This window comes from Pleurodeles waltl, chromosome 3_1 (genome assembly GCF_031143425.1).
Source record: "Pleurodeles waltl isolate 20211129_DDA chromosome 3_1, aPleWal1.hap1.20221129, whole genome shotgun sequence".
In the NCBI taxonomy this organism is placed as follows: Eukaryota; Metazoa; Chordata; class Amphibia; order Caudata; family Salamandridae; genus Pleurodeles; species Pleurodeles waltl.
In genome coordinates, this window is record NC_090440.1 from 550,498,017 (window position 1) to 550,522,110 (window position 24,094).

At 48.3% G+C, this 24,094-nt stretch overlaps 1 protein-coding gene across 4 annotated transcripts in view; it reads right to left on the minus strand.

Moving 5' to 3' along the window:
* The window catches only part of ITGA11 (integrin subunit alpha 11), a 574,736-nt gene that overhangs the window by 192,031 nt on the left and 358,611 nt on the right, over positions 1-24,094 (minus strand). For all 4 annotated transcript variants that reach the window (XM_069222912.1, XM_069222911.1, XM_069222913.1 and 1 more), the window contains 2 exons: positions 3,635-3,801; positions 1,978-2,120 (listed from right to left, as the gene is read on the minus strand). In XM_069222912.1, coding sequence (XP_069079013.1) covers positions 1,978-2,120; positions 3,635-3,801 — 310 coding nt within the window. The remainder of the gene's footprint in view (positions 1-1,977; positions 2,121-3,634; positions 3,802-24,094) is intronic.

Below are 24,094 nucleotides of genomic sequence, written 5' to 3' on the forward strand. Positions count from 1 at the left end.
AAAACTTCCTGGGAGGCGCTCCATCCCAACAGCGCCGGATCTTTCACAGCCCTTGTGCCTGATACAAACAGCAGGGGATAGTGCTCCAATAAGAGCACTTACTCCCACTAGCACCCGAGGTGCCTAGAGCTCCCGCCCCACTCCTACCACCTACCTTTACAAATCCCGAGGCGGGGCACTCCATCCGAGGGGCAGCTGAGCGTCTACACCCCTGCCACTCTGCTGCACCTCATGCCGACCAGGCCCAACCCGAGACCTCCCACCCCAGCATCACCAGGGGTTCCACAGTCTGGGATGCTGCCCTGCACCCTTCACCTATCATCAGCCAGGGACAAGGCCGCACCTCACCTCACCTGCACGGGAGATCTGACAGCCATTAAAATGTGCTCTGCCCTTCATGCCCACCACTGCCAGGGGACAGGCTCAAACTGAAGCACTCTTTCCAAATTGTGCCCCCACCTACAGCCAGCCAGAATCTCGAGGCGCCATGTGAGGAGCACATTACCCTTGGTCACTCTGCACTCGGCACCTACCATTGGCCATCTATATGCTCCCTACCTCTGCCCAGAAATGATTTGCTGTGCCTGATCCTTTAAGATCGCTCAGCAGCATTTTCCACGGTCGGCCTATACCATCAATATATAATATGTAATGCACAGAGAGAAATATGCTCTTAATAACCATTGTTGAGTGTCAGGGGCTGCCATGACTCATAAGAGAGGAAGCCTCAAGTGGGTCAGAATGTCCGACTCCCCTCAACAGTGGTAGTATATAGCATACTACACTCTGCACATCCTTTTGTAACGTTAATGCGATGGCGTTTTTCATACCTATTGCTTTTTTAAGGCATTTATTCAAACGGAGGCGGCAAGCTGTTACATCTGTGCAGAAAAGTAAATTTGCATTGAAGAATTCTTAGAACAGTGGTTTCCTTGTGTAAAGTAATTGTTACTTACAATTTGTTGGGCAGTAAACTATGATTTTCTCATGTCAATCGTGCTGTATTGTGGTAATAGTATGGAACTTATTCTTGCACTTAGAAGTAAATGCGTGAAAGTGAGTTTACTAGTCCATCTGTTTAAAATGTTTAATTGAGCCACAGTTATTTTCACTGCCTCGGCACAAGCAAAGACTGCATGAGATTGGGATGGGGAGACTTGTCCACAGCTGGTTCTCTTCCTCTTTATCCAATAGGTCTCAGTACATGTCTTTACCTCCTTTCTATTCTGACCCCCAGGCAGCGATCAGTGGTGGTCCATGGGGTTCTGCAATCTCACCTAATCTCTTTAATGAGAGCAAAGAGCCTTTGAAGAGGTGGTTCCATTCCTCTGGCCTCCTTTTCTTCATATAGGACAATGATAGTTGATTGCACAGCACCTAGACAGCTAGCGGCATCTGCAAGTCTCATTTCTGTAATGCATGAGAGAGGTCAAAGGATGGATGAGCTCCCACTAGCTCCTATTCCATGTCCGAAAAACTGGGGTGTTGATTCTAGATGAACAGAAGAAACTGTAGGCTATTGACCACAGGACGCTCAAAATGGACTTTTGTCATAACCCCTAGTCCATATTTAAACATCTGGGTTTCATTTTTGACTTCGGTCTTCAATTCTCTGGCCAGGTCAGTGCTGTTATTTCTAATAGTTTCCTTCACTTCAAACACCTTAATACAGGTCTACTACTTTTTATAGGCCTCTTTTTGGCTCTGCAATTCTTTATCTCTTCCTTCTATAGCACTGATTGTTGATAAGGTGGAGGTAAAACCTCTGATTCCGGATATCATTCGGCACATGAAAAGTGATGTGTACTTGCGCGAAGTACATCTCCCACACTTCACATGAAGATGAAGCAGAACTGGCTTTGCAGTGGTTTCATCTCCTACCATGCTTTTTGATGATCAGTCTACTAGCGTCCTCTATTTTCTGAACATAGACCTCCCCTTTACTTGTCACTCCACCCCCCCCCCCATTCCACATACCAGCACATGGAAGTGGAGCCGGTCACAGTGGCCACGACCTGCAGTTGCAGACACCACCTTCTGTGTGTGCTTGTCGCTGTTCTCGTCCAGCACTGCCCGTGGAGTATATCGGCGCTCATCTATGGTGGCATTGTACTGAATGGCTGCAGAGACAAAAAAAAAATCAGATGCTGCCTGTCAATGGCTGAAGTTAGCCCACTGGTGCCCCACCAATTTATGGTTGTGTGTATTGTCTCACAAGTAGAGGGGATGATAACATGTTTTTTAAATGAGCAAATATTCGTAATACTTAGAGACAGGGATATAATACCTCGGACAAACCTTTTGATGTAGTATTCAGGCTCTGAGGAGATTGTTTTTCTAACTTCAGTCAAAGGTATTTGATGACACATACATGCCAAATGCCCTTGGAAAGCTGGACCCTGAGCCTCTTGAAGTGCTTGAATGTAAACATGCAGACGCGAGCATGCCTGAGGCAGACAGAGACGAAGAGCAAACAGTATTACCTGGAACACCAGCGGTTTATGTATTGTATCAATTTCTACACACTTCTGGGGTTGATTGAGGTTTTTGCACACTACATAGTGTGTCGGAATCCCTCTCTAAATGACAGGCAGAATTCATGGTGATGCTTATGCAGAGCTCTCATGGCTTGCTCATCACACCGCCCACTGGTGCCATTTCTTCACATCGCCTACTGTGCCAGCATCAGACATGGCATACCTTTGTCAAATTCTAACTCTACCCACCAGCGTCAGCTTCTCGCTCTGCCAACCAGTGCCAATATTCTCACACTGCCCGAATAAGACCGTCTAGCCCTACTAACGTTTCAGAAACACCAGCTGTTTAGAAATGCCTTGATACTTTAGTTCGTTCTTAAGGTTTCTACAACTGAAAGAAGTAAATCACCAAACATTTACATCCGTGTAGTCATTTGGGGGGATAGTATAGTTTATTGTGCGAGGAAAACACTAACTGGTGTACTTCTGTATATTTTAATTACAAAAATCTGTCTCTATGTGTAGATGGAGCAAGAGCATCAAAACAAGGTCCAGGATGATGAAGTCAACATTGTCATTAGGTTCATTACGTAGAATTAGTCTACCTCAAATCAACCACTTTATCATACAGATTCCAATTTAATCACTAGTTCCTGTCTCCTCATGTGTAACCATAGACCACTCCTTCTCCGGCATAACAACTAGAAAATAGCTTATCTAACTATTAACTACACCACAGCACTTGTAGTGCAACCACTAAATTATGTTTCCATCTTCCTAGTCAGAAATCCCATCTGCTGAAACTAAACCATGACACCACATCTCTATCAACATAACTGAAATACCTCAGTTCCTCAGATGCAGCCACAACACTGCATCTCTTCTCCGTCGTGAAGCCACAAGACCAATGTATTCAGTAGTCTGCTTCTCCCCCAACGTAGCCGGTGGATCACCGTCGTCCATGTTAACAGTTAGAGTGCAACGCCTACAGCTTAGTCACTAGATTAGATCAATTCTAACAACAGGGCACATTTCCTACAGCTTCACCCTTAAATCATATTGCCTCTCGGGGGCCCCTCTGGTAGAGCGGATGCCTTAAGTTAGGACACAAAGGATGGAGTTGTCACCGAGGCGAGAGGACGCAAGGGCTCACTCACCCAAGCTGTGGCTTCGAAAATGGGGTGATCTGAATATGGGCATGAAGCAGATTAAGGCAGCCATGCAGGTGACTTCCTTCCCATTCCGTCGGCAGTCCTTGTTGAAGATATTGATCTTGGCAGGTTCAAACGTAATGCTGGCATTGACCTGGACAACACTTCGGCTCCTGCAAACAAGAAGGAATCTGATTCACAACTGGGCAACAAAGCAAGATGTATCGCATCTCTAACAGTTGACGTTGGGTTACATCTTGGCAGCGGTGCTTGCAATCTGTGCAGTAGCTTTTCTGTATGGAGAAAGGATTATGAGCTGGGAAGCAGGGCCTGATGTGTCTGCTATAGCTACTGACTACGGAGGGAGGTAGAACATTTATATGTGGACTATTGAGACGGCTATGTGAGGGGCCTCACAATGTACTGGACAAGAGTGAAAAGGTGAGCAGGCAAACAATAGAGCGTGTGCCAAGCAGCTGAGGCAGCAAATAAATAAAAGCATAAGTTAGAGATCAGTGAGCATGGCATGGTGCAAGTGAGTGAAAGGGGGATCGTTTGAATGATAAGTTAATAGGTGAGTAAAATGAAACACAGCGATAAGAGACCAGTTAGGAAAATATTTAATTTCAGCTATTTAGGGATTATATCTAAAAAAAACAAACCTCCTATGTAAAGCAAGCACTAGCAAAGCCAGTAGGTAAAACCTTTCGGCTTTGGCAAAACAGACCTGTTCAGCATTGGCAAATATAAAAAAAAATTGAACTGCATTGGAAAAAAGTGCAACGATGCATACTCACACACGCATCATCATGCATGCATAAGTCATCATTATTCTATGACGTCTTCAGTGTTGCCACACATCACGCATGTATGCACATTAATCATGGTGCAGAGGCCATTAACCCCTTCGCTGCCAGGCCTTTTCCCCCTCCTGTGCCGGGCCTTTTTTTGCCTATTTGGGGCAGTTCGCGCTTAGGCCCTCATAACTTTTTGTCCACATAAGCTAACCAAGCCAAATTTGCGTCCTTTTTTTCCAACATCCTAGGGATTCTAGAGGTACCCAGACTTTGTGGGTTCCCTTGAAGGAGGCCAAGAAATTGGCCAAAATACAGTGAAAATTTCGTTTTTTTCAAAAAAATTGGAAAAAGTGGCTGCAGAAGAAGGCTTGTGGTTTTTCCCCTGAAAATGGCATCAACAAAGGGTTTGCGGTGCTAAACTCAGCAGCTTCCCAGCTTTCAGGAACAGGCAGACTTGAATCAGAAAACCCAATTTTTCAACACAATTTTGGCATTTTACTGGGGCATACCCCATTTGTGCAATTTTTTGTGCTTTCAGCCTCCTTCCAGTCAGTGACAGGAATGGTCATGAAACCAATGCTGGATCCCAGAAACCTAAACATTTCTGAAAAGTAGACAAAATTCTGAATTCAGCAAGGGGTCATTTGTGTAGATCCTACAAGGGTTTCCTACAGAAAATAACAGCTGAAAAAGAAAAATATTGAAATTGAGGTGAAAAAACCATCAATTTTTCTCTACGTTTTACTCTGTAACTTTTCCCTGCAATGTCAGATTATCGAAAGCAATATACCGTTACGTCTGCTGGACTCCTCTGGTTGCGGGGATATATAGGGCTTGTAGGTTCATCAAGAACCCGAGGAACCCAGAGCCAATAAATGAGCTGCACCCTGCAGTGCGTTTTCATTCTATACCGGGTATACAGCAATTCATTTGCTGAAATATAAGGAGTAAAAAATTGCTATCAAGAAAACCTTTGCATTTCCAAAAAGGGCACAAGATAAGGTGTTGAGGAGCAGTGGTTATTTGCACATCTCTGAATTCCGGGGTGACCATAGTAGCACGTGAATTACAGGGAATTTCTCAAATAGATGTCTTTTTTACACACACTCCTATATTTGGAAGGAAAAAATGTAGAGAAAGACAAGGGGCAATAGTACTTGTTTTGCTAATCTATGTTCCCCCAAGTCTCCCGATAAAAATGGTACCTCACTTGTGTGGGTAGGCCTAGCACCCGCGACAGGATATGCCCCAAAACACAACATGGACACATCACAGAAAACAGAGCTGTTTTTAGCAAAGTGACTACCTGTAGATTTTGGCCTCTAGCTCAGCCGCCACCTAGGGAAACCTACCAAACCTGTGCATTTCTGAAAACTAGAGACCTAGGGGAATCCAAGGAGGGGTGACTTGTGTGGCTCGGACCAGGTTCTGTTACCCAGAATCCTTTGCAAACCTCAAAATTTGGCTAAAAAAACACATGTTCCTCACATTTCTGTGGCAGAAAGTTATGGAATCTGAGAGGAGCCACAAATTTCCTTCCACCCAGCGTTCCCCCACGTCTCCCGATAAAAATGATACCTCACTTGTGTGGGTAGGCCTAGCACCCGCGACAGGATATGCCCCAAAACACAACGTGGACACATCACAGAAAACAGAGCTGTTTTTAGCAAAGTGACTACCTGTAGATTTTGGCCTCTAGCTCAGCCGCCACCTAGGGAAACCTACCAAACCTGTGCATTTCTGAAAACTAGAGACCTAGGGGAATCCAAGGAGGGGTGACTTGTGTGGCTCGGACCAGGTTCTGTTACCCAGAATCCTTTGCAAACCTCAAAATTTGGCTAAAAAAACACATGTTCCTCACATTTCTGTGGCAGAAAGTTCTGGAATCTGAGAGGAGCCACAAATTTCCTTCCACCCAGCGTTCCCCCACGTCTCCCGATAAAAATGATACCTCACTTGTGTGGGTAGGCCTAGCGCCCGCGACAGGATATACCCCAAAACACAACGTGGACATATCACAGAAAACAGAGCTGTTTTTAGCAAAGTGACTACCTGTAGATTTTGGCCTCTAGCTCAGCCGCCACCTAGGGAAACCTACCAAACCTGTGCATTTCTGAAAACTAGAGACCTAGGGGAATCCAAGGAGGGGTGACTTGCGGGGCTCGGACCAGGTTCTGTTACCCAGAATCCTTTGCAAACCTCAAAATTTCGCTAAAAAAACACATGTTCCTCACATTTCTGTGGCAGAAAGTTCTGGAATCTGAGAGGAGCCACAAATTTCCTTCCACCCAGCGTTCCCCCACGTCTCCCGATAAAAATGATACCTCACTTGTGTGGGTAGGCCTAGCGCCCGCGACAGGATATGCCCCAAAACACAACGTGGACATATCACAGAAAACAGAGCTGTTTTTAGCAAAGTGACTACCTGTAGATTTTGGCCTCTAGCTCAGCCGCCACCTAGGGAAACCTACCAAACCTGTGCATTTCTGAAAACTAGAGACCTAGGGGAATCCAAGGAGGGGTGACTTGCGGGGCTCGGACCAGGTTCTGTTACCCAGAATCCTTTGCAAACCTCAAAATTTGGCTAAAAAAACACATGTTCCTCACATTTCTGTGGCAGAAAGTTCTGGAATCTGAGAGGAGCCACAAATTTCCTTCCACCCAGCGTTCCCCCATGTCTCCCGATAAAAATGATACCTCACTTCTGTGGGTAGGCCTAGCGCCCGCGACAGGATATGCCCCAAAACACAACGTGGACATATCACAGAAAACAGAGCTGTTTTTAGCAAAGTGACTACCTGTAGATTTTGGCCTCTAGCTCAGCCGCCACCTAGGGAAACCTACCAAACCTGTGCATTTCTGAAAACTAGAGACCTAGGGGAATCCAAGGAGGGGTGACTTGCGGGGCTCGGACCAGGTTCTGTTACCCAGAATCCTTTGCAAATCTCAAAATTTGGCTAAAAAAACACATGTTCCTCACATTTCTGTGGCAGAAAGTTCTGGAATCTGAGAGGAGCCACAAATTTCCTTCCACCCAGCGTTCCCCCACATCTCCCGATAAAAATGATACCTCACTTGTGTGGGTAGGCCTAGCGCCCGCGACAGGATATGCCCCAAAACACAACGTGGACATATCACAGAAAACAGAGCTGTTTTTAGCAAAGTGACTACCTGTAGATTTTGGCCTCTAGCTCAGCCGCCACCTAGGGAAACCTACCAAACCTGTGCATTTCTGAAAACTAGAGACCTAGGGGAATCCAAGGAGGGGTGACTTGCGGGGCTCGGACCAGGTTCTGTTACCCAGAATCCTTTGCAAACCTCAAAATTTGGCTAAAAAAACACATGTTCCTCACATTTCTGTGGCAGAAAGTTCTGGAATCTGAGAGGAGCCACAAATTTCCTTCCACTCAGCGTTCCCCCACGTCTCCCGATAAAAATGATACCTCACTTGTGTGGGTAGGCCTAGCGCCCGCGACAGGATATGCCCCAAAACACAACGTGGACATATCACAGAAAACAGAGCTGTTTTTAGCAAAGTGACTACCTGTAGATTTTGGCCTCTAGCTCAGCCGCCACCTAGGGAAACCTACCAAACCTGTGCATTTCTGAAAACTAGAGACCTAGGGGAATCCAAGGAGGGGTGACTTGCGGGGCTCGGACCAGGTTCTGTTACCCAGAATCCTTTGCAAATCTCAAAATTTGGCTAAAAAAACACATGTTCCTCACATTTCTGTGGCAGAAAGTTCTGGAATCTGAGAGGAGCCACAAATTTCCTTCCACCCAGCGTTCCCCCACATCTCCCGATAAAAATGATACCTCACTTGTGTGGGTAGGCCTAGCGCCCGCGACAGGATATGCCCCAAAACACAACGTGGACATATCACAGAAAACAGAGCTGTTTTTAGCAAAGTGACTACCTGTAGATTTTGGCCTCTAGCTCAGCCGCCACCTAGGGAAACCTACCAAACCTGTGCATTTCTGAAAACTAGAGACTTAGGGGAATCCAAGGAGGGGTGACTTGCGGGGCTCGGACCAGGTTCTGTTACCCAGAATCCTTTGCAAACCTCAAAATTTGGCTAAAAAAACACATGTTCCTCACATTTCTGTGGCAGAAAGTTCTGGAATCTGAGAGGAGCCACAAATTTCCTTCCACCCAGCGTTCCCCCACGTCTCCCGATAAAAATGATACCTCACTTGTGTGGGTAGGCCTAGCGCCCGCGACAGGATATGCCCCAAAACACAACGTGGACATATCACAGAAAACAGAGCTGTTTTTAGCAAAGTGACTACCTGTAGATTTTGGCCTCTAGCTCAGCCGAAACCTAGGGAAACCTACCAAACCTGTGCATTTCTGAAAACTAGAGACCTAGGGGAATCCAAGGAGGGGTGACTTGCGGGGCTCGGACCAGGTTCTGTTACCCAGAATCCTTTGCAAATCTCAAAATTTGGCTAAAAAAACACATGTTCCTCACATTTCTGTGGCAGAAAGTTCTGGAATCTGAGAGGAGCCACAAATTTCCTTCCACCCAGCGTTCCCCCACGTCTCCCGATAAAAATGATACCTCACTTGTGTGGGTAGGCCTAGCGCCCGCGACAGGATATGCCCCAAAACACAACGTGGACACATCACAGAAAACAGAGCTGTTTTTAGCAAAGTGACTACCTGGAGATTTTGGCCTCTAGCTCAGCCGCCACCTAGGGAAACCTACCAAATCTGTACATTTCTGAAAACTAGAGACCTAGGGGAATCCAAGGAGGGGTGACTTGTGTGGCTCGGACCAGGTTCTGTTACCCAGAATCCTTTGCAAACCTCAAAATTTGGCTAAAAAAACACATGTTCCTCACATTTCTGTGGCAGAAAGTTCTGGAATCTGAGAGGAGCCACAAATTTCCTTCCACCCAGCGTTCCCCCACGTCTCCCGATAAAAATGATACCTCACTTGTGTGGGTAGGCCTAGCGCCCGCGACAGGATATGCCCCAAAACACAACGTGGACACATCACAGAAAACAGAGCTGTTTTTAGCAAAGTGACTACCTGGAGATTTTGGCCTCTAGCTCAGCCGCCACCTAGGGAAACCTACCAAATCTGTACATTTCTGAAAACTAGAGACCTAGGGGAATCCAAGGAGGGGTGACTTGTGTGGCTCGGACCAGGTTCTGTTACCCAGAATCCTTTGCAAACCTCAAAATTTGGCTAAAAAAACACATGTTCCTCACATTTCTGTGGCAGAAAGTTCTGGAATCTGAGAGGAGCCACAAATTTCCTTCCACCCAGCGTTCCCCCACGTCTCCCGATAAAAATGATACCTCACTTGTGTGGGTAGGCCTAGCGCCCGCGACAGGATATGCCCCAAAACACAACGTGGACATATCACAGAAAACAGAGCTGTTTTTAGCAAAGTGACTACCTGTAGATTTTGGCCTCTAGCTCAGCCGCCACCTAGGGAAACCTACCAAACCTGTGCATTTCTGAAAACTAGAGACCTAGGGGAATCCAAGGAGGGGTGACTTGCGGGGCTCGGACCAGGTTCTGTTACCCAGAATCCTTTGCAAACCTCAAAATTTGGCTAAAAAAACACATGTTCCTCACATTTCTGTGGCAGAAAGTTCTGGAATCTGAGAGGAGCCACAAATTTCCTTCCACCCAGCGTTCCCCCATGTCTCCCGATAAAAATGATACCTCACTTCTGTGGGTAGGCCTAGCGCCCGCGACAGGATATGCCCCAAAACACAACGTGGACATATCACAGAAAACAGAGCTGTTTTTAGCAAAGTGACTACCTGTAGATTTTGGCCTCTAGCTCAGCCGCCACCTAGGGAAACCTACCAGACCTGTGCATTTCTGAAAACTAGAGACCTAGGGGAATCCAAGGAGGGGTGACTTGCGGGGCTCGGACCAGGTTCTGTTACCCAGAATCCTTTGCAAATCTCAAAATTTGGCTAAAAAAACACATGTTCCTCACATTTCTGTGGCAGAAAGTTCTGGAATCTGAGAGGAGCCACAAATTTCCTTCCACCCAGCGTTCCCCCACATCTCCCGATAAAAATGATACCTCACTTGTGTGGGTAGGCCTAGCGCCCGCGACAGGATATGCCCCAAAACACAACGTGGACATATCACAGAAAACAGAGCTGTTTTTAGCAAAGTGACTACCTGTAGATTTTGGCCTCTAGCTCAGCCGCCACCTAGGGAAACCTACCAAACCTGTGCATTTCTGAAAACTAGAGACCTAGGGGAATCCAAGGAGGGGTGACTTGCGGGGCTCGGACCAGGTTCTGTTACCCAGAATCCTTTGCAAACCTCAAAATTTGGCTAAAAAAACACATGTTCCTCACATTTCTGTGGCAGAAAGTTCTGGAATCTGAGAGGAGCCACAAATTTCCTTCCACCCAGCGTTCCCCCACGTCTCCCGATAAAAATGATACCTCACTTGTGTGGGTAGGCCTAGCGCCCGCGACAGGATATGCCCCAAAACACAACGTGGACATATCACAGAAAACAGAGCTGTTTTTAGCAAAGTGACTACCTGTAGATTTTGGCCTCTAGCTCAGCCGCCACCTAGGGAAACCTACCAAACCTGTGCATTTCTGAAAACTAGAGACCTAGGGGAATCCAAGGAGGGGTGACTTGCGGGGCTCGGACCAGGTTCTGTTACCCAGAATCCTTTGCAAATCTCAAAATTTGGCTAAAAAAACACATGTTCCTCACATTTCTGTGGCAGAAAGTTCTGGAATCTGAGAGGAGCCACAAATTTCCTTCCACCCAGCGTTCCCCCACGTCTCCCGATAAAAATGATACCTCACTTGTGTGGGTAGGCCTAGCGCCCGCGACAGGATATGCCCCAAAACACAACGTGGACATATCACAGAAAACAGAGCTGTTTTTAGCAAAGTGACTACCTGTAGATTTTGGCCTCTAGCTCAGCCGGCACCTAGGGAAACCTACCAAACCTGTACATTTCTGAAAGCTAGAGACCTAGGGGAATCCAAGGAGGGGTGACTTGTGTGGCTTGGACCAGGTTCAGTTACCCAGAATCCTTTGCAAACCTCAAAATTTGGCTAAAAAAACACATGTTCCTCACATTTCTGTGGCAGAAAGTTCTGGAATCTGAGAGGAGCCACAAATTTCCTTCCACCCAGCGTTCCCCCATGTCTCCCGATAAAAATGATACCTCACTTCTGTGGGTAGGCCTAGCGCCCGCGACAGGATATGCCCCAAAACACAACGTGGACATATCACAGAAAACAGAGCTGTTTTTAGCAAAGTGACTACCTGTAGATTTTGGCCTCTAGCTCAGCCGCCACCTAGGGAAACCTACCAAACCTGTGCATTTCTGAAAACTAGAGACCTAGGGGAATCCAAGGAGGGGTGACTTGCGGGGCTCGGACCAGGTTCTGTTACCCAGAATCCTTTGCAAATCTCAAAATTTGGCTAAAAAAACACATGTTCCTCACATTTCTGTGGCAGAAAGTTCTGGAATCTGAGAGGAGCCACAAATTTCCTTCCACCCAGCGTTCCCCCCCATCTCCCGATAAAAATGATACCTCACTTGTGTGGGTAGGCCTAGCGCCCGCGACAGGATATGCCCCAAAACACAACGTGGACATATCACAGAAAACAGAGCTGTTTTTAGCAAAGTGACTACCTGTAGATTTTGGCCTCTAGCTCAGCCGCCACCTAGGGAAACCTACCAAACCTGTGCATTTCTGAAAACTAGAGACCTAGGGGAATCCAAGGAGGGGTGACTTGCGGGGCTCGGACCAGGTTCTGTTACCCAGAATCCTTTGCAAACCTCAAAATTTGGCTAAAAAAACACATGTTCCTCACATTTCTGTGGCAGAAAGTTCTGGAATCTGAGAGGAGCCACAAATTTCCTTCCACCCAGCGTTCCCCCACGTCTCCCGATAAAAATGATACCTCACTTGTGTGGGTAGGCCTAGCGCCCGCGACAGGATATGCCCCAAAACACAACGTGGACATATCACAGAAAACAGAGCTGTTTTTAGCAAAGTGACTACCTGTAGATTTTGGCCTCTAGCTCAGCCGCCACCTAGGGAAACCTACCAAACCTGTGCATTTCTGAAAACTAGAGACCTAGGGGAATCCAAGGAGGGGTTACTTGCGGGGCTCGGACCAGGTTCTGTTACCCAGAATCCTTTGCAAATCTCAAAATTTGGCTAAAAAAACACATGTTCCTCACATTTCTGTGGCAGAAAGTTCTGGAATCTGAGAGGAGCCACAAATTTCCTTCCACCCAGCGTTCCCCCACGTCTCCCGATAAAAATGATACCTCACTTGTGTGGGTAGGCCTAGCGCCCGCGACAGGATATGCCCCAAAACACAACGTGGACACATCACAGAAAACAGAGCTGTTTTTAGCAAAGTGACTACCTGGAGATTTTGGCCTCTAGCTCAGCCGCCACCTAGGGAAACCTACCAAATCTGTACATTTCTGAAAACTAGAGACCTAGGGGAATCCAAGGAGGGGTGACTTGTGTGGCTCGGACCAGGTTCTGTTACCCAGAATCCTTTGCAAACCTCAAAATTTGGCTAAAAAAACACATGTTCCTCACATTTCTGTGGCAGAAAGTTCTGGAATCTGAGAGGAGCCACAAATTTCCTTCCACCCAGCGTTCCCCCACGTCTCCCGATAAAAATGATACCTCACTTGTGTGGGTAGGCCTAGCGCCCGCGACAGGATATGCCCCAAAACACAACGTGGACATATCACAGAAAACAGAGCTGTTTTTAGCAAAGTGACTACCTGTAGATTTTGGCCTCTAGCTCAGCCGGCACCTAGGGAAACCTACCAAACCTGTACATTTCTGAAAACTAGAGACCTAGGGGAATCCAAGAAGGGGTGACTTGTGTGGCTCGGACCAGGTTCTGTTACCCAGAATCCTTTGCAAACCTCAAAATTTGGCTAAAAAAACACATGTTCCTCACATTTCTGTGGCAGAAAGTTCTGGAATCTGAGAGGAGCCACAAATTTCCTTCCACCCAGCGTTCCCCCACGTCTCCCGATAAAAATGATACCTCACTTGTGTGGGTAGGCCTAGCGCCCGCGACAGGATATGCCCCAAAACACAACGTGGACACATCACAGAAAACAGAGCTGTTTTTAGCAAAGTGACTACCTGGAGATTTTGGCCTCTAGCTCAGCCGCCACCTAGGGAAACCTACCAAATCTGTACATTTCTGAAAACTAGAGACCTAGGGGAATCCAAGGAGGGGTGACTTGTGTGGCTCGGACCAGGTTCTGTTACCCAGAATCCTTTGCAAACCTCAAAATTTGGCTAAAAAAACACATGTCCCTCACATTTCTGTGGCAGAAAGTTCTGGAATCTGAGAGGAGCTACAAATTTCCTTCCACCCAGCGTTCCCCCAAGTCTCCCAATAAAAATGATACCTCACTTGCGTGGGTAGGCCTAGCGCCGGCGACAGGAAACACCCCAAAGCGCAACGTGGACACATCCTAAATTTTGGAAAAAAACAGAGGTGTTTTTTGCAAAGTGCCTACCTGTAGATTTTGGCCTCTAGCTCAGCCGGCACCTAGGGAAACCTACCAAACCTGTGCATTTCTGAAAACTAGAGACCTAGGGGAATCCAAGGAGGGGTGACTTGCGGGGCTCGGACCACGTTCTGTTACCCAGAATCCTTTGCAAACCTCAAAATTTGGCTAAAAATACACATGTTACTCACATTTCTGTGGCAGAAAGTTCTGGAATCTGAGAGGAGCCACAAATTTCCTTCCACCCAGCGTTCCCCCACATCTCCCGATAAAAATGATACCTCACTTGTGTGGGTAGGCCTAGCGCCCGCGACAGGATATGCCCCAAAACACAACGTGGACATATCACAGAAAACAGAGCTGTTTTTAGCAAAGTGACTACCTGTAGATTTTGGCCTCTAGCTCAGCCCCCACCTAGGGAAACCTACCAAACCTGTGCATTTCTGAAAACTAGAGACCTAGGGGAATCCAAGGAGGGGTGACTTGCGGGGCTCGGACCAGGTTCTGTTACCCAGAATCCTTTGCAAACCTCAAAATTTGGCTAAAAAAACACATGTTCCTCACATTTCTGTGGCAGAAAGTTCTGGAATCTGAGAGGAGCCACAAATTTCCTTCCACCCAGCATTCCCCCACGTCTCCCGATAAAAATGATACCTCACTTGTGTGGGTAGGCCTAGCGCCCGCGACAGGATATGCCCCAAAACACAACGTGGACATATCACAGAAAACAGAGCTGTTTTTAGCAAAGTGACTACCTGTAGATTTTGGCCTCTAGCTCAGCCGCCACCTAGGGAAACCTACCAAACCTGTGCATTTCTGAAAACTAGAGACCTAGGGGAATCCAAGGAGGGGTGACTTGTGTGGCTTGGACCAGGTTCAGTTACCCAGAATCCTTTGCAAACCTCAAAATTTGGCTAAAAAAACACATGTTCCTCACATTTCTGTGGCAGAAAGTTCTGGAATCTGAGAGGAGCCACAAATTTCCTTCCACCCAGCGTTCCCCCATGTCTCCCGATAAAAATGATACCTCACTTCTGTGGGTAGGCCTAGCGCCCGCGACAGGATATGCCCCAAAACACAACGTGGACATATCACAGAAAACAGAGCTGTTTTTAGCAAAGTGACTACCTGTAGATTTTGGCCTCTAGCTCAGCCGCCACCTAGGGAAACCTACCAAACCTGTGCATTTCTGAAAACTAGAGACCTAGGGGAATCCAAGGAGGGGTGACTTGCGGGGCTCGGACCAGGTTCTGTTACCCAGAATCCTTTGCAAATCTCAAAATTTGGCTAAAAAAACACATGTTCCTCACATTTCTGTGGCAGAAAGTTCTGGAATCTGAGAGGAGCCACAAATTTCCTTCCACCCAGCGTTCCCCCACATCTCCCGATAAAAATGATACCTCACTTGTGTGGGTAGGCCTAGCGCCCGCGACAGGATATGCCCCAAAACACAACGTGGACATATCACAGAAAACAGAGCTGTTTTTAGCAAAGTGACTACCTGTAGATTTTGGCCTCTAGCTCAGCCGCCACCTAGGGAAACCTACCAAACCTGTGCATTTCTGAAAACTAGAGACCTAGGGGAATCCAAGGAGGGGTGACTTGCGGGGCTCGGACCAGGTTCTGTTACCCAGAATCCTTTGCAAACCTCAAAATTTGGCTAAAAAAACACATGTTCCTCACATTTCTGTGGCAGAAAGTTCTGGAATCTGAGAGGAGCCACAAATTTCCTTCCACCCAGCGTTCCCCCACGTCTCCCGATAAAAATGATACCTCACTTGTGTGGGTAGGCCTAGCGCCCGCGACAGGATATGCCCCAAAACACAACGTGGACATATCACAGAAAACAGAGCTGTTTTTAGCAAAGTGACTACCTGTAGATTTTGGCCTCTAGCTCAGCCGCCACCTAGGGAAACCTACCAAACCTGTGCATTTCTGAAAACTAGAGACCTAGGGGAATCCAAGGAGGGGTTACTTGCGGGGCTCGGACCAGGTTCTGTTACCCAGAATCCTTTGCAAATCTCAAAATTTGGCTAAAAAAACACATGTTCCTCACATTTCTGTGGCAGAAAGTTCTGGAATCTGAGAGGAGCCACAAATTTCCTTCCACCCAGCGTTCCCCCACGTCTCCCGATAAAAATGATACCTCACTTGTGTGGGTAGGCCTAGCGCCCGCGACAGGATATGCCCCAAAACACAACGTGGACACATCACAGAAAACAGAGCTGTTTTTAGCAAAGTGACTACCTGGAGATTTTGGCCTCTAGCTCAGCCGCCACCTAGGGAAACCTACCAAATCTGTACATTTCTGAAAACTAGAGACCTAGGGGAATCCAAGGAGGGGTGACTTGTGTGGCTCGGACCAGGTTCTGTTACCCAGAATCCTTTGCAAACCTCAAAATTTGGCTAAAAAAACACATGTTCCTCACATTTCTGTGGCAGAAAGTTCTGGAATCTGAGAGGAGCCACAAATTTCCTTCCACCCAGCGTTCCCCCACGTCTCCCGATAAAAATGATACCTCACTTGTGTGGGTAGGCCTAGCGCCCGCGACAGGATATGCCCCAAAACACAACGTGGACATATCACAGAAAACAGAGCTGTTTTTAGCAAAGTGACTACCTGTAGATTTTGGCCTCTAGCTCAGCCGGCACCTAGGGAAACCTACCAAACCTGTACATTTCTGAAAACTAGAGACCTAGGGGAATCCAAGAAGGGGTGACTTGTGTGGCTCGGACCAGGTTCTGTTACCCAGAATCCTTTGCAAACCTCAAAATTTGGCTAAAAAAACACATGTTCCTCACATTTCTGTGGCAGAAAGTTCTGGAATCTGAGAGGAGCCACAAATTTCCTTCCACCCAGCGTTCCCCCACGTCTCCCGATAAAAATGATACCTCACTTGTGTGGGTAGGCCTAGCGCCCGCGACAGGATATGCCCCAAAACACAACGTGGACACATCACAGAAAACAGAGCTGTTTTTAGCAAAGTGACTACCTGGAGATTTTGGCCTCTAGCTCAGCCGCCACCTAGGGAAACCTACCAAATCTGTACATTTCTGAAAACTAGAGACCTAGGGGAATCCAAGGAGGGGTGACTTGTGTGGCTCGGACCAGGTTCTGTTACCCAGAATCCTTTGCAAACCTCAAAATTTGGCTAAAAAAACACATGTCCCTCACATTTCTGTGGCAGAAAGTTCTGGAATCTGAGAGGAGCTACAAATTTCCTTCCACCCAGCGTTCCCCCAAGTCTCCCAATAAAAATGATACCTCACTTGCGTGGGTAGGCCTAGCGCCGGCGACAGGAAACACCCCAAAGCGCAACGTGGACACATCCTAAATTTTGGAAAAAAACAGAGGTGTTTTTTGCAAAGTGCCTACCTGTAGATTTTGGCTTCTAGCTCAGCCGGCACCTAGGGAAACCTACCAAACCTGTGCATTTCTGAAAACTAGAGACCTAGGGGAATCCAAGGAGGGGTGACTTGCGGGGCTCGGACCACGTTCTGTTACCCAGAATCCTTTGCAAACCTCAAAATTTGGCTAAAAATACACATGTTACTCACATTTCTGTGGCAGAAAGTTCTGGAATCTGAGAGGAGCCACAAATTTCCTTCCACCCAGCGTTCCCCCATGTCTCCCGATAAAAATGATACCTCACTTGTGTGGGTAGGCCTAGCGCCCGCGACAGGATATGCCCCAAAACACAACGTGGACATATCACAGAAAACAGAGCTGTTTTTAGCAAAGTGACTACCTGTAGATTTTGGCCTCTAGCTCAGCCCCCACCTAGGGAAACCTACCAAACCTGTGCATTTCTGAAAACTAGAGACCTAGGGGAATCCAAGGAGGGGTGACTTGCGGGGCTCGGACCAGGTTCTGTTACCCAGAATCCTTTGCAAACCTCAAAATTTGGCTAAAAAAACACATGTTCCTCACATTTCTGTGGCAGAAAGTTCTGGAATCTGAGAGGAGCCACAAATTTCCTTCCACCCAGCATTCCCCCACGTCTCCCGATAAAAATGATACCTCACTTGTGTGGGTAGGCCTAGCGCCCGCGACAGGATATGCCCCAAAACACAACGTGGACATATCACAGAAAACAGAGCTGTTTTTAGCAAAGTGACTACCTGTAGATTTTGGCCTCTAGCTCAGCCGCCACCTAGGGAAACCTACCAAACCTGTGCATTTCTGAAAACTAGAGACCTAGGGGAATCCAAGGAGGGGTGACTTGCGGGGCTCGGACCAGGTTCTGTTACCCAGAATCCTTTGCAAATCTCAAAATTTGGCTAAAAAAACACATGTTCCTCACATTTCTGTGGCAGAAAGTTCTGGAATCTGAGAGGAGCCACAAATTTCCTTCCACCCAGCGTTCCCCCACGTCTCCCGATAAAAATGATACCTCACTTGTGTGGGTAGGCCTAGCGCCCGCGACAGGATATGCCCCAAAACACAACGTGGACATATCACAGAAAACAGAGCTGTTTTTAGCAAAGTGACTACCTGTAGATTTTGGCCTCTAGCTCAGCCGGCACCTAGGGAAACCTACCAAACCTGTACATTTCTGAAAACTAGAGACCTAGGGGAATCCAAGGAGGGGTGACTTGTGTGGCTCGGACCAGGTTCTGTTACCCAGAATCCTTTGCAAACCTCAAAATTTGGCTAAAAAAAACACATGTTCCTCACATTTCTGTGGCAGAAAGTTCTGGAATCTGAGAGGAGCCACAAATTTCCTTCCACCCAGCGTTCCCCCACGTCTCCCGATAAAAATGATACCTCACTTGTGTGGGTAGGCCTAGCGCCCGCGACAGGATATGCCCCAAAACACAACGTGGACATATCACAGAAAACAGAGCTGTTTTTAGCAAAGTGACTACCTGTAGATTTTGGCCTCTAGCTCAGCCGGCACCTAGGAAACCTACCAAACCTGTACATTTCTGAAAACTAGAGACCTAGGGGAATCCAAGGAGGGGTGACTTGTGTGGCTCGGACCAGGTTCTGTTACCCAGAATCCTTTGCAAACCTCAAAATTTGGCTAAAAAAACACATGTTCCTCACATTTCTGTGGCAGAAAGTTCTGGAATCTGAGAGGAGCCACAAATTTCCTTCCACCCAGCGTTCCCCCACGTTCTCCCGATAAAAATGATACCTCACTTGTGTGGGTAGGCCTAGCGCCCGCGACAGGATATGCCCCAAAACACAACGTGGACACATCACAGAAAACAGAGCTGTTTTTAGCAAAGTGACTACCTGGAGATTTTGGCCTCTAGCTCAGCCGCCACCTAGGGAAACCTACCAAACCTGTACATTCTGAAAACTAGAGACCTAGGGGAATCCAAGGAGGGGTGACTTGTGTGGCTCGGACCAGGTTCTGTTACCCAGAATCCTTTGCAAACCTCAAAATTTTGGCTAAAAAAACACATGTCCCTCACATTTCTGTGGCAGAAAGTTCTGGAATCTGAGAGGAGCTACAAATTTCCTTCCACCCAGCGTTCCCCCAAGTCTCCCAATAAAAATGATACCTCACTTGCGTGGGTAGGCCTAGCGCCGGCGACAGGAAACACCCCCAAAGCGCAACGTGGAGACATCCTAAATTTTGGAAAAAAACAGAGGTGTTTTTTGCAAAGTGCCCTACCTGTAGATTTTGGCCTCTAGCTCAGCCGGCACCTAGGGAAACCTACCAAACCTGTGCATTTCTGAAAACTAGAGACCTAGGGGAATCCAAGGAGGGGTGACTTGCGGGGCTCGGACCAGGTTCTGTTACCCAGAATCCTTTGCAAACCTCAAAATTTGGCTAAAAATACACATGTTACTCACATTTCTGTGGCAGAAAGTTCTGGAATCTGAGAGGAGCCACAAATTTCCTTCTACCCAGCGTTCCCCCACGTCTCCCGATAAAAATGATACCTCACTTGTGTGGGTAGGCCTAGCGCCCGCGACAGGATATGCCCCAAAACACAACGTGGACATATCACAGAAAACAGAGCTGTTTTTAGCAAAGTGACTACCTGTAGATTTTGGCCTCTAGCTCAGCCGCCACCTAGGGAAACCTACCAAACCTGTACATTTCTGAAAACTAGAGACCTAGGGGAATCCAAGGAGGGGTGACTTGTGTGGCTCGGACCAGGTTCTGTTACCCAGAATCCTTTGCAAACCTCAAAATTTGGCTAAAAAAACACATGTCCCTCACATTTCTGTGGCAGAAAGTTCTGGAATCTGAGAGGAGCTACAAATTTCCTTCCACCCAGCGTTCCCCCAAGTCTCCCAATAAAAATGATACCTCACTTGCGTGGGTAGGCCTAGCGCCGGCGACAGGAAACACCCCAAAGCGCAACGTGGACACATCCTAAATTTTGGAAAAAAACAGAGGTGTTTTTTGCAAAGTGCCTACCTGTAGATTTTGGCCTCTAGCTCAGCCGGCACCTAGGGAAACCTACCAAACCTGTGCATTTCTGAAAACTAGAGACCTAGGGGAATCCAAGGAGGGGTGACTTGCGGGGCTCGGACCAGGTTCTGTTACCCAGAATCCTTTGCAAACCTCAAAATTTGGCTAAAAATACACATGTTACTCACATTTCTGTGGCAGAAAGTTCTGGAATCTGAGAGGAGCCACAAATTTCCTTCTACCCAGCGTTCCCCCAAGTCTCCCGATAAAAATGATACCTCACTTGTGTGGGTAGGACTAGCGCCCACGAAAGGAAAGGGCCCAAAACACAACGTGGACACATCACATTTTTTTATAAAAAGCAGTGCCTACCTGTGGATTTTGGCCTGTAGCTCAGCCGACACCTGAGGAAACCTAGCAAACCAGTGCATTTTTGAAAACTAGAAACCCAGGGGAATCCAAGATGGGGTGACTTGCGGGGCTCTGACCAGGTTATGTTACCCAGAATCCTTTGCAAACATCAAAATTTGGCCCAAAAAACACTTTTTCCTCTCATTTCGGTGACAGAAAGTTCTGGAATCTGAGAGGAGCCACAAATTTCCTTCCACCCAGCGTTCCCCTAAGTCTCTCGATAAAAATGGTACATCACTTCTGTGGGTAGGCCTAGCGCCCACAAAAGGAAATGGCCCAAAACACAACGTGGACACAACATATTTTTTCACAGAAAACAGAGGTGTTTTTTGCAAGGTGCCTACCTGTGGTGTTTGGCCTGTAGCTCAGCCGGCCCCAGGGGGGGGGGGCAGAAATGCCCTAAAATAAATTTGCCCCCCCAACCCCCACCCTCCCCCGCCGGGAGCGACCCTTGCCTACGGGGTCGCTCCCCCTGCGTGACATTGGCACCAAAAAACAAATCCCCGGTGCCTAGTGGTTTCTGCCCCCTTGGGGGCAGGTTGACCTAAACTCAGCCAATCTGCCCCCAAGGGGGGCAGAAATGGCCTAAATACAATTTGTCCCCCAGGGGAGCGACTTTTGCCTGATGGGTCGCTCCCCATCTCTAAAAAAAAAAAAACAAAGAAAAAAAAGAAAAATTCCCCTAGCGCCTAGAGGTTTCTGCCCCCCCCCCCCCGGGGGCAGTTCGGCCTAATAATAGGCCGATCTGTCCCCCGGGGGGGCAGAAATGGCCTAAAATAAATTTGCCCCCCCAACCCCCACCACCCCCCGGGAGCGACCCTTGCCTACGGGGTCGCTCCCCCTGCGTGACATTGGCGCCAAAAAACAAATCCCCGGTGCCTAGTGGTTTCTGCCCCCTTGGGGGCAGATTGACCTAAAATTTGCCAATCTGCCCCCAGGGGGGCAGAAATGGTCTAAATACAATTTGCCCCCCCAGGGGAGCGACCCTTGCCTGATGGGTCGCTCCCCATCTCTAAAAAAAGAAACAACAAAAAAAAAAAAACACCAAAAAAAATTTGCCCTGGTGCCTAGAGTGTTCTGCCCCCCCCCCAGGGGCAGTTCGGCCTAATAATAGGCCGATCTGTCCCCCGGGGGGGCAGAAATGGCCTAAAATAAATTTGCCCCCCAACCCCCACCTCCCCCCCGGGAGCGACCCTTGCCTACGGGGTCGCTCCCCCTGCGTGACATTGGCACCAAAAAACAAATCCCCGGTGCCTAGTGGTTTCTGCCCCCTTGGGGGCAGATTGACCTAAATTTGGCCAATCTGCCCCCAGGGGGGCAGAAATGGTCTAAATACAATTTGCCCCCCCAGGGGAGTGACCCTTGCCTGATGGGTCGCTCCCCATCTCTAAAAAAAGAAACAAAAAAAAAAAAACACACAAAAAAAAAATTGCCCTGGTGCCTAGAGTGTTCTGCCCCCCCCCCCCCCCCGGGGGCAGTTCGGCCTAATAATAGGCCGATCTGTCCCCCGGGGGGGCAGAAATGGCCTAAAATAAATTTGCCCCCCCAACCCCCATCCCCCCCGGGAGCGACCCTTGCCTACGGGGTCGCTCCCCCTGCGTGACATTGGCGCCAAAAAACAAATCCCCGGTGCCTAGTGGTTTCTGCCCCCTTGGGGGCAGATTGACCTAAAATTGGCCAATCTGCCCCCAGGGGGGCAGAAATGGTCTAAATACAATTTGCCCCCCCAGGGGAGCGACCCTTGCCTGATGGGTCGCTCCCCATCTCTAAAAAAAGAAACAACAAAAAAAAAAACACACAAAAAAAAAAATTGCCCTGGTGCCTAGAGTGTTCTGCCCCCCCCCCCAGGGGATCTGTCCCCCGGGGGGGCAGAAATGGCCTAAAATAAATTTGTCCCCCCAAACCCCCCCCCCCGGGAGCGACCCTTGCCTACGGGGTCGCTCCCCCTGCGTGACATTGGCGCCAAAAAACAAATCCCCGGTGCCTAGTGGTTTCTGCCCCCTTGGGGGCAGATTGACCTAAAATTTGCCAATCTGCCCCCAGGGGGGCAGAAATGGTCTAAATACAATTTGCCCCCCCAGGGGAGCGACCCTTGCCTGATGGGTCGCTCCCCATCTCTAAAAAAAGAACAACAAAAAAAAAAAAAAACACAAAAAAACATTTGCCCTGGTGCCTAGAGTGTTCTGCCCCCCCCCAGGGGCAGTTCGGCCTAATAATAGGCCGATCTGTCCCCCGGGGGGCAGAAATGGCCTAAAATAAATTTGCCCCCCCAACCCCCATCCCCCCCCCCGGGAGCGACCCTTGCCTACGGGGTCGCTCCCCCTGCGTGACATTGGCGCCAAAAAACAAATCCCTGGTGCCTAGTGGTTTCTGCCCCCTTGGGGGCAGATTGACCTAAATTTGGCCAATCTGCCCCCAGGGGGGCAGAAATGGTCTAAATACAATTTGCCCCCCCAGGGGAGTGACCCTTGCCTGATGGGTCGCTCCCCATCTCTAAAAAAAGAAACAACAAAAAAAAAAACACACAAAAAAAAAATTGCCCTGGTGCCTAGAGTGTTCTGCCCCCCCCCCCCGGGGGCAGTTCGGCCTAATAATAGGCCGATCTGTCCCCCGGGGGGGCAGAAATGGCCTAAAATAAATTTGCCCCCCCCAACCCCCATCCCCCCCCCGGGAGCGACCCTTGCCTACGGGGTCGCTCCCCCTGCGTGACATTGGCGCCAAAAAACAAATCCCCAGTGCCTAGTGGTTTCTGCTCCCTTGGGGGCAGATTGACCTAAAATTGGCCAATCTGCCCCCAGGGGGGCAGAAATGGTCTAAATACAATTTGCCCCCCCAGGGGAGCGACCCTTGCCTGATGGGTCGCTTCCCATCTCTAAAAAAAGAAACAACAAAAAAAAAAAAACACACAAAAAAAAAATTGCCCTGGTGCCTAGAGTGTTCTGCCCCCCCCCCCAGGGGCAGTTCGGCCTAATAATAGGCCGATCTGTCCCCCGGGGGGGGCAGAAATGGCCTAAAATAAATTTGCCCACCCAACCCCCAGCCCCCCCCCCGGGAGCGACCCTTGCTTACGGGGTCGCTCCCCCTGCGTGACATTGGCGCTAAAAAACAAATCCCCGGTGCCTAGTGGTTTCTGCCCCCTTGGGGGCAGATTGACCTAAAATTGGCCAATCTGCCCCCAGGGGGTCAGAAATGGTCTAAATACAATTTGCCCCCCCAGGGGAGCGACCCTTGCCTGATGGGTCGCTCCCCATCTCTAAAAAAAGAAACAACAAAAAAAAAAAACACAAAAAAAAAATTGCCCTGGCGCCTAGAGTGTTCTGCCCCCCCCCCGGGGCAGTTCGGCCTAATAATAGGCCGATCTGTCCCCC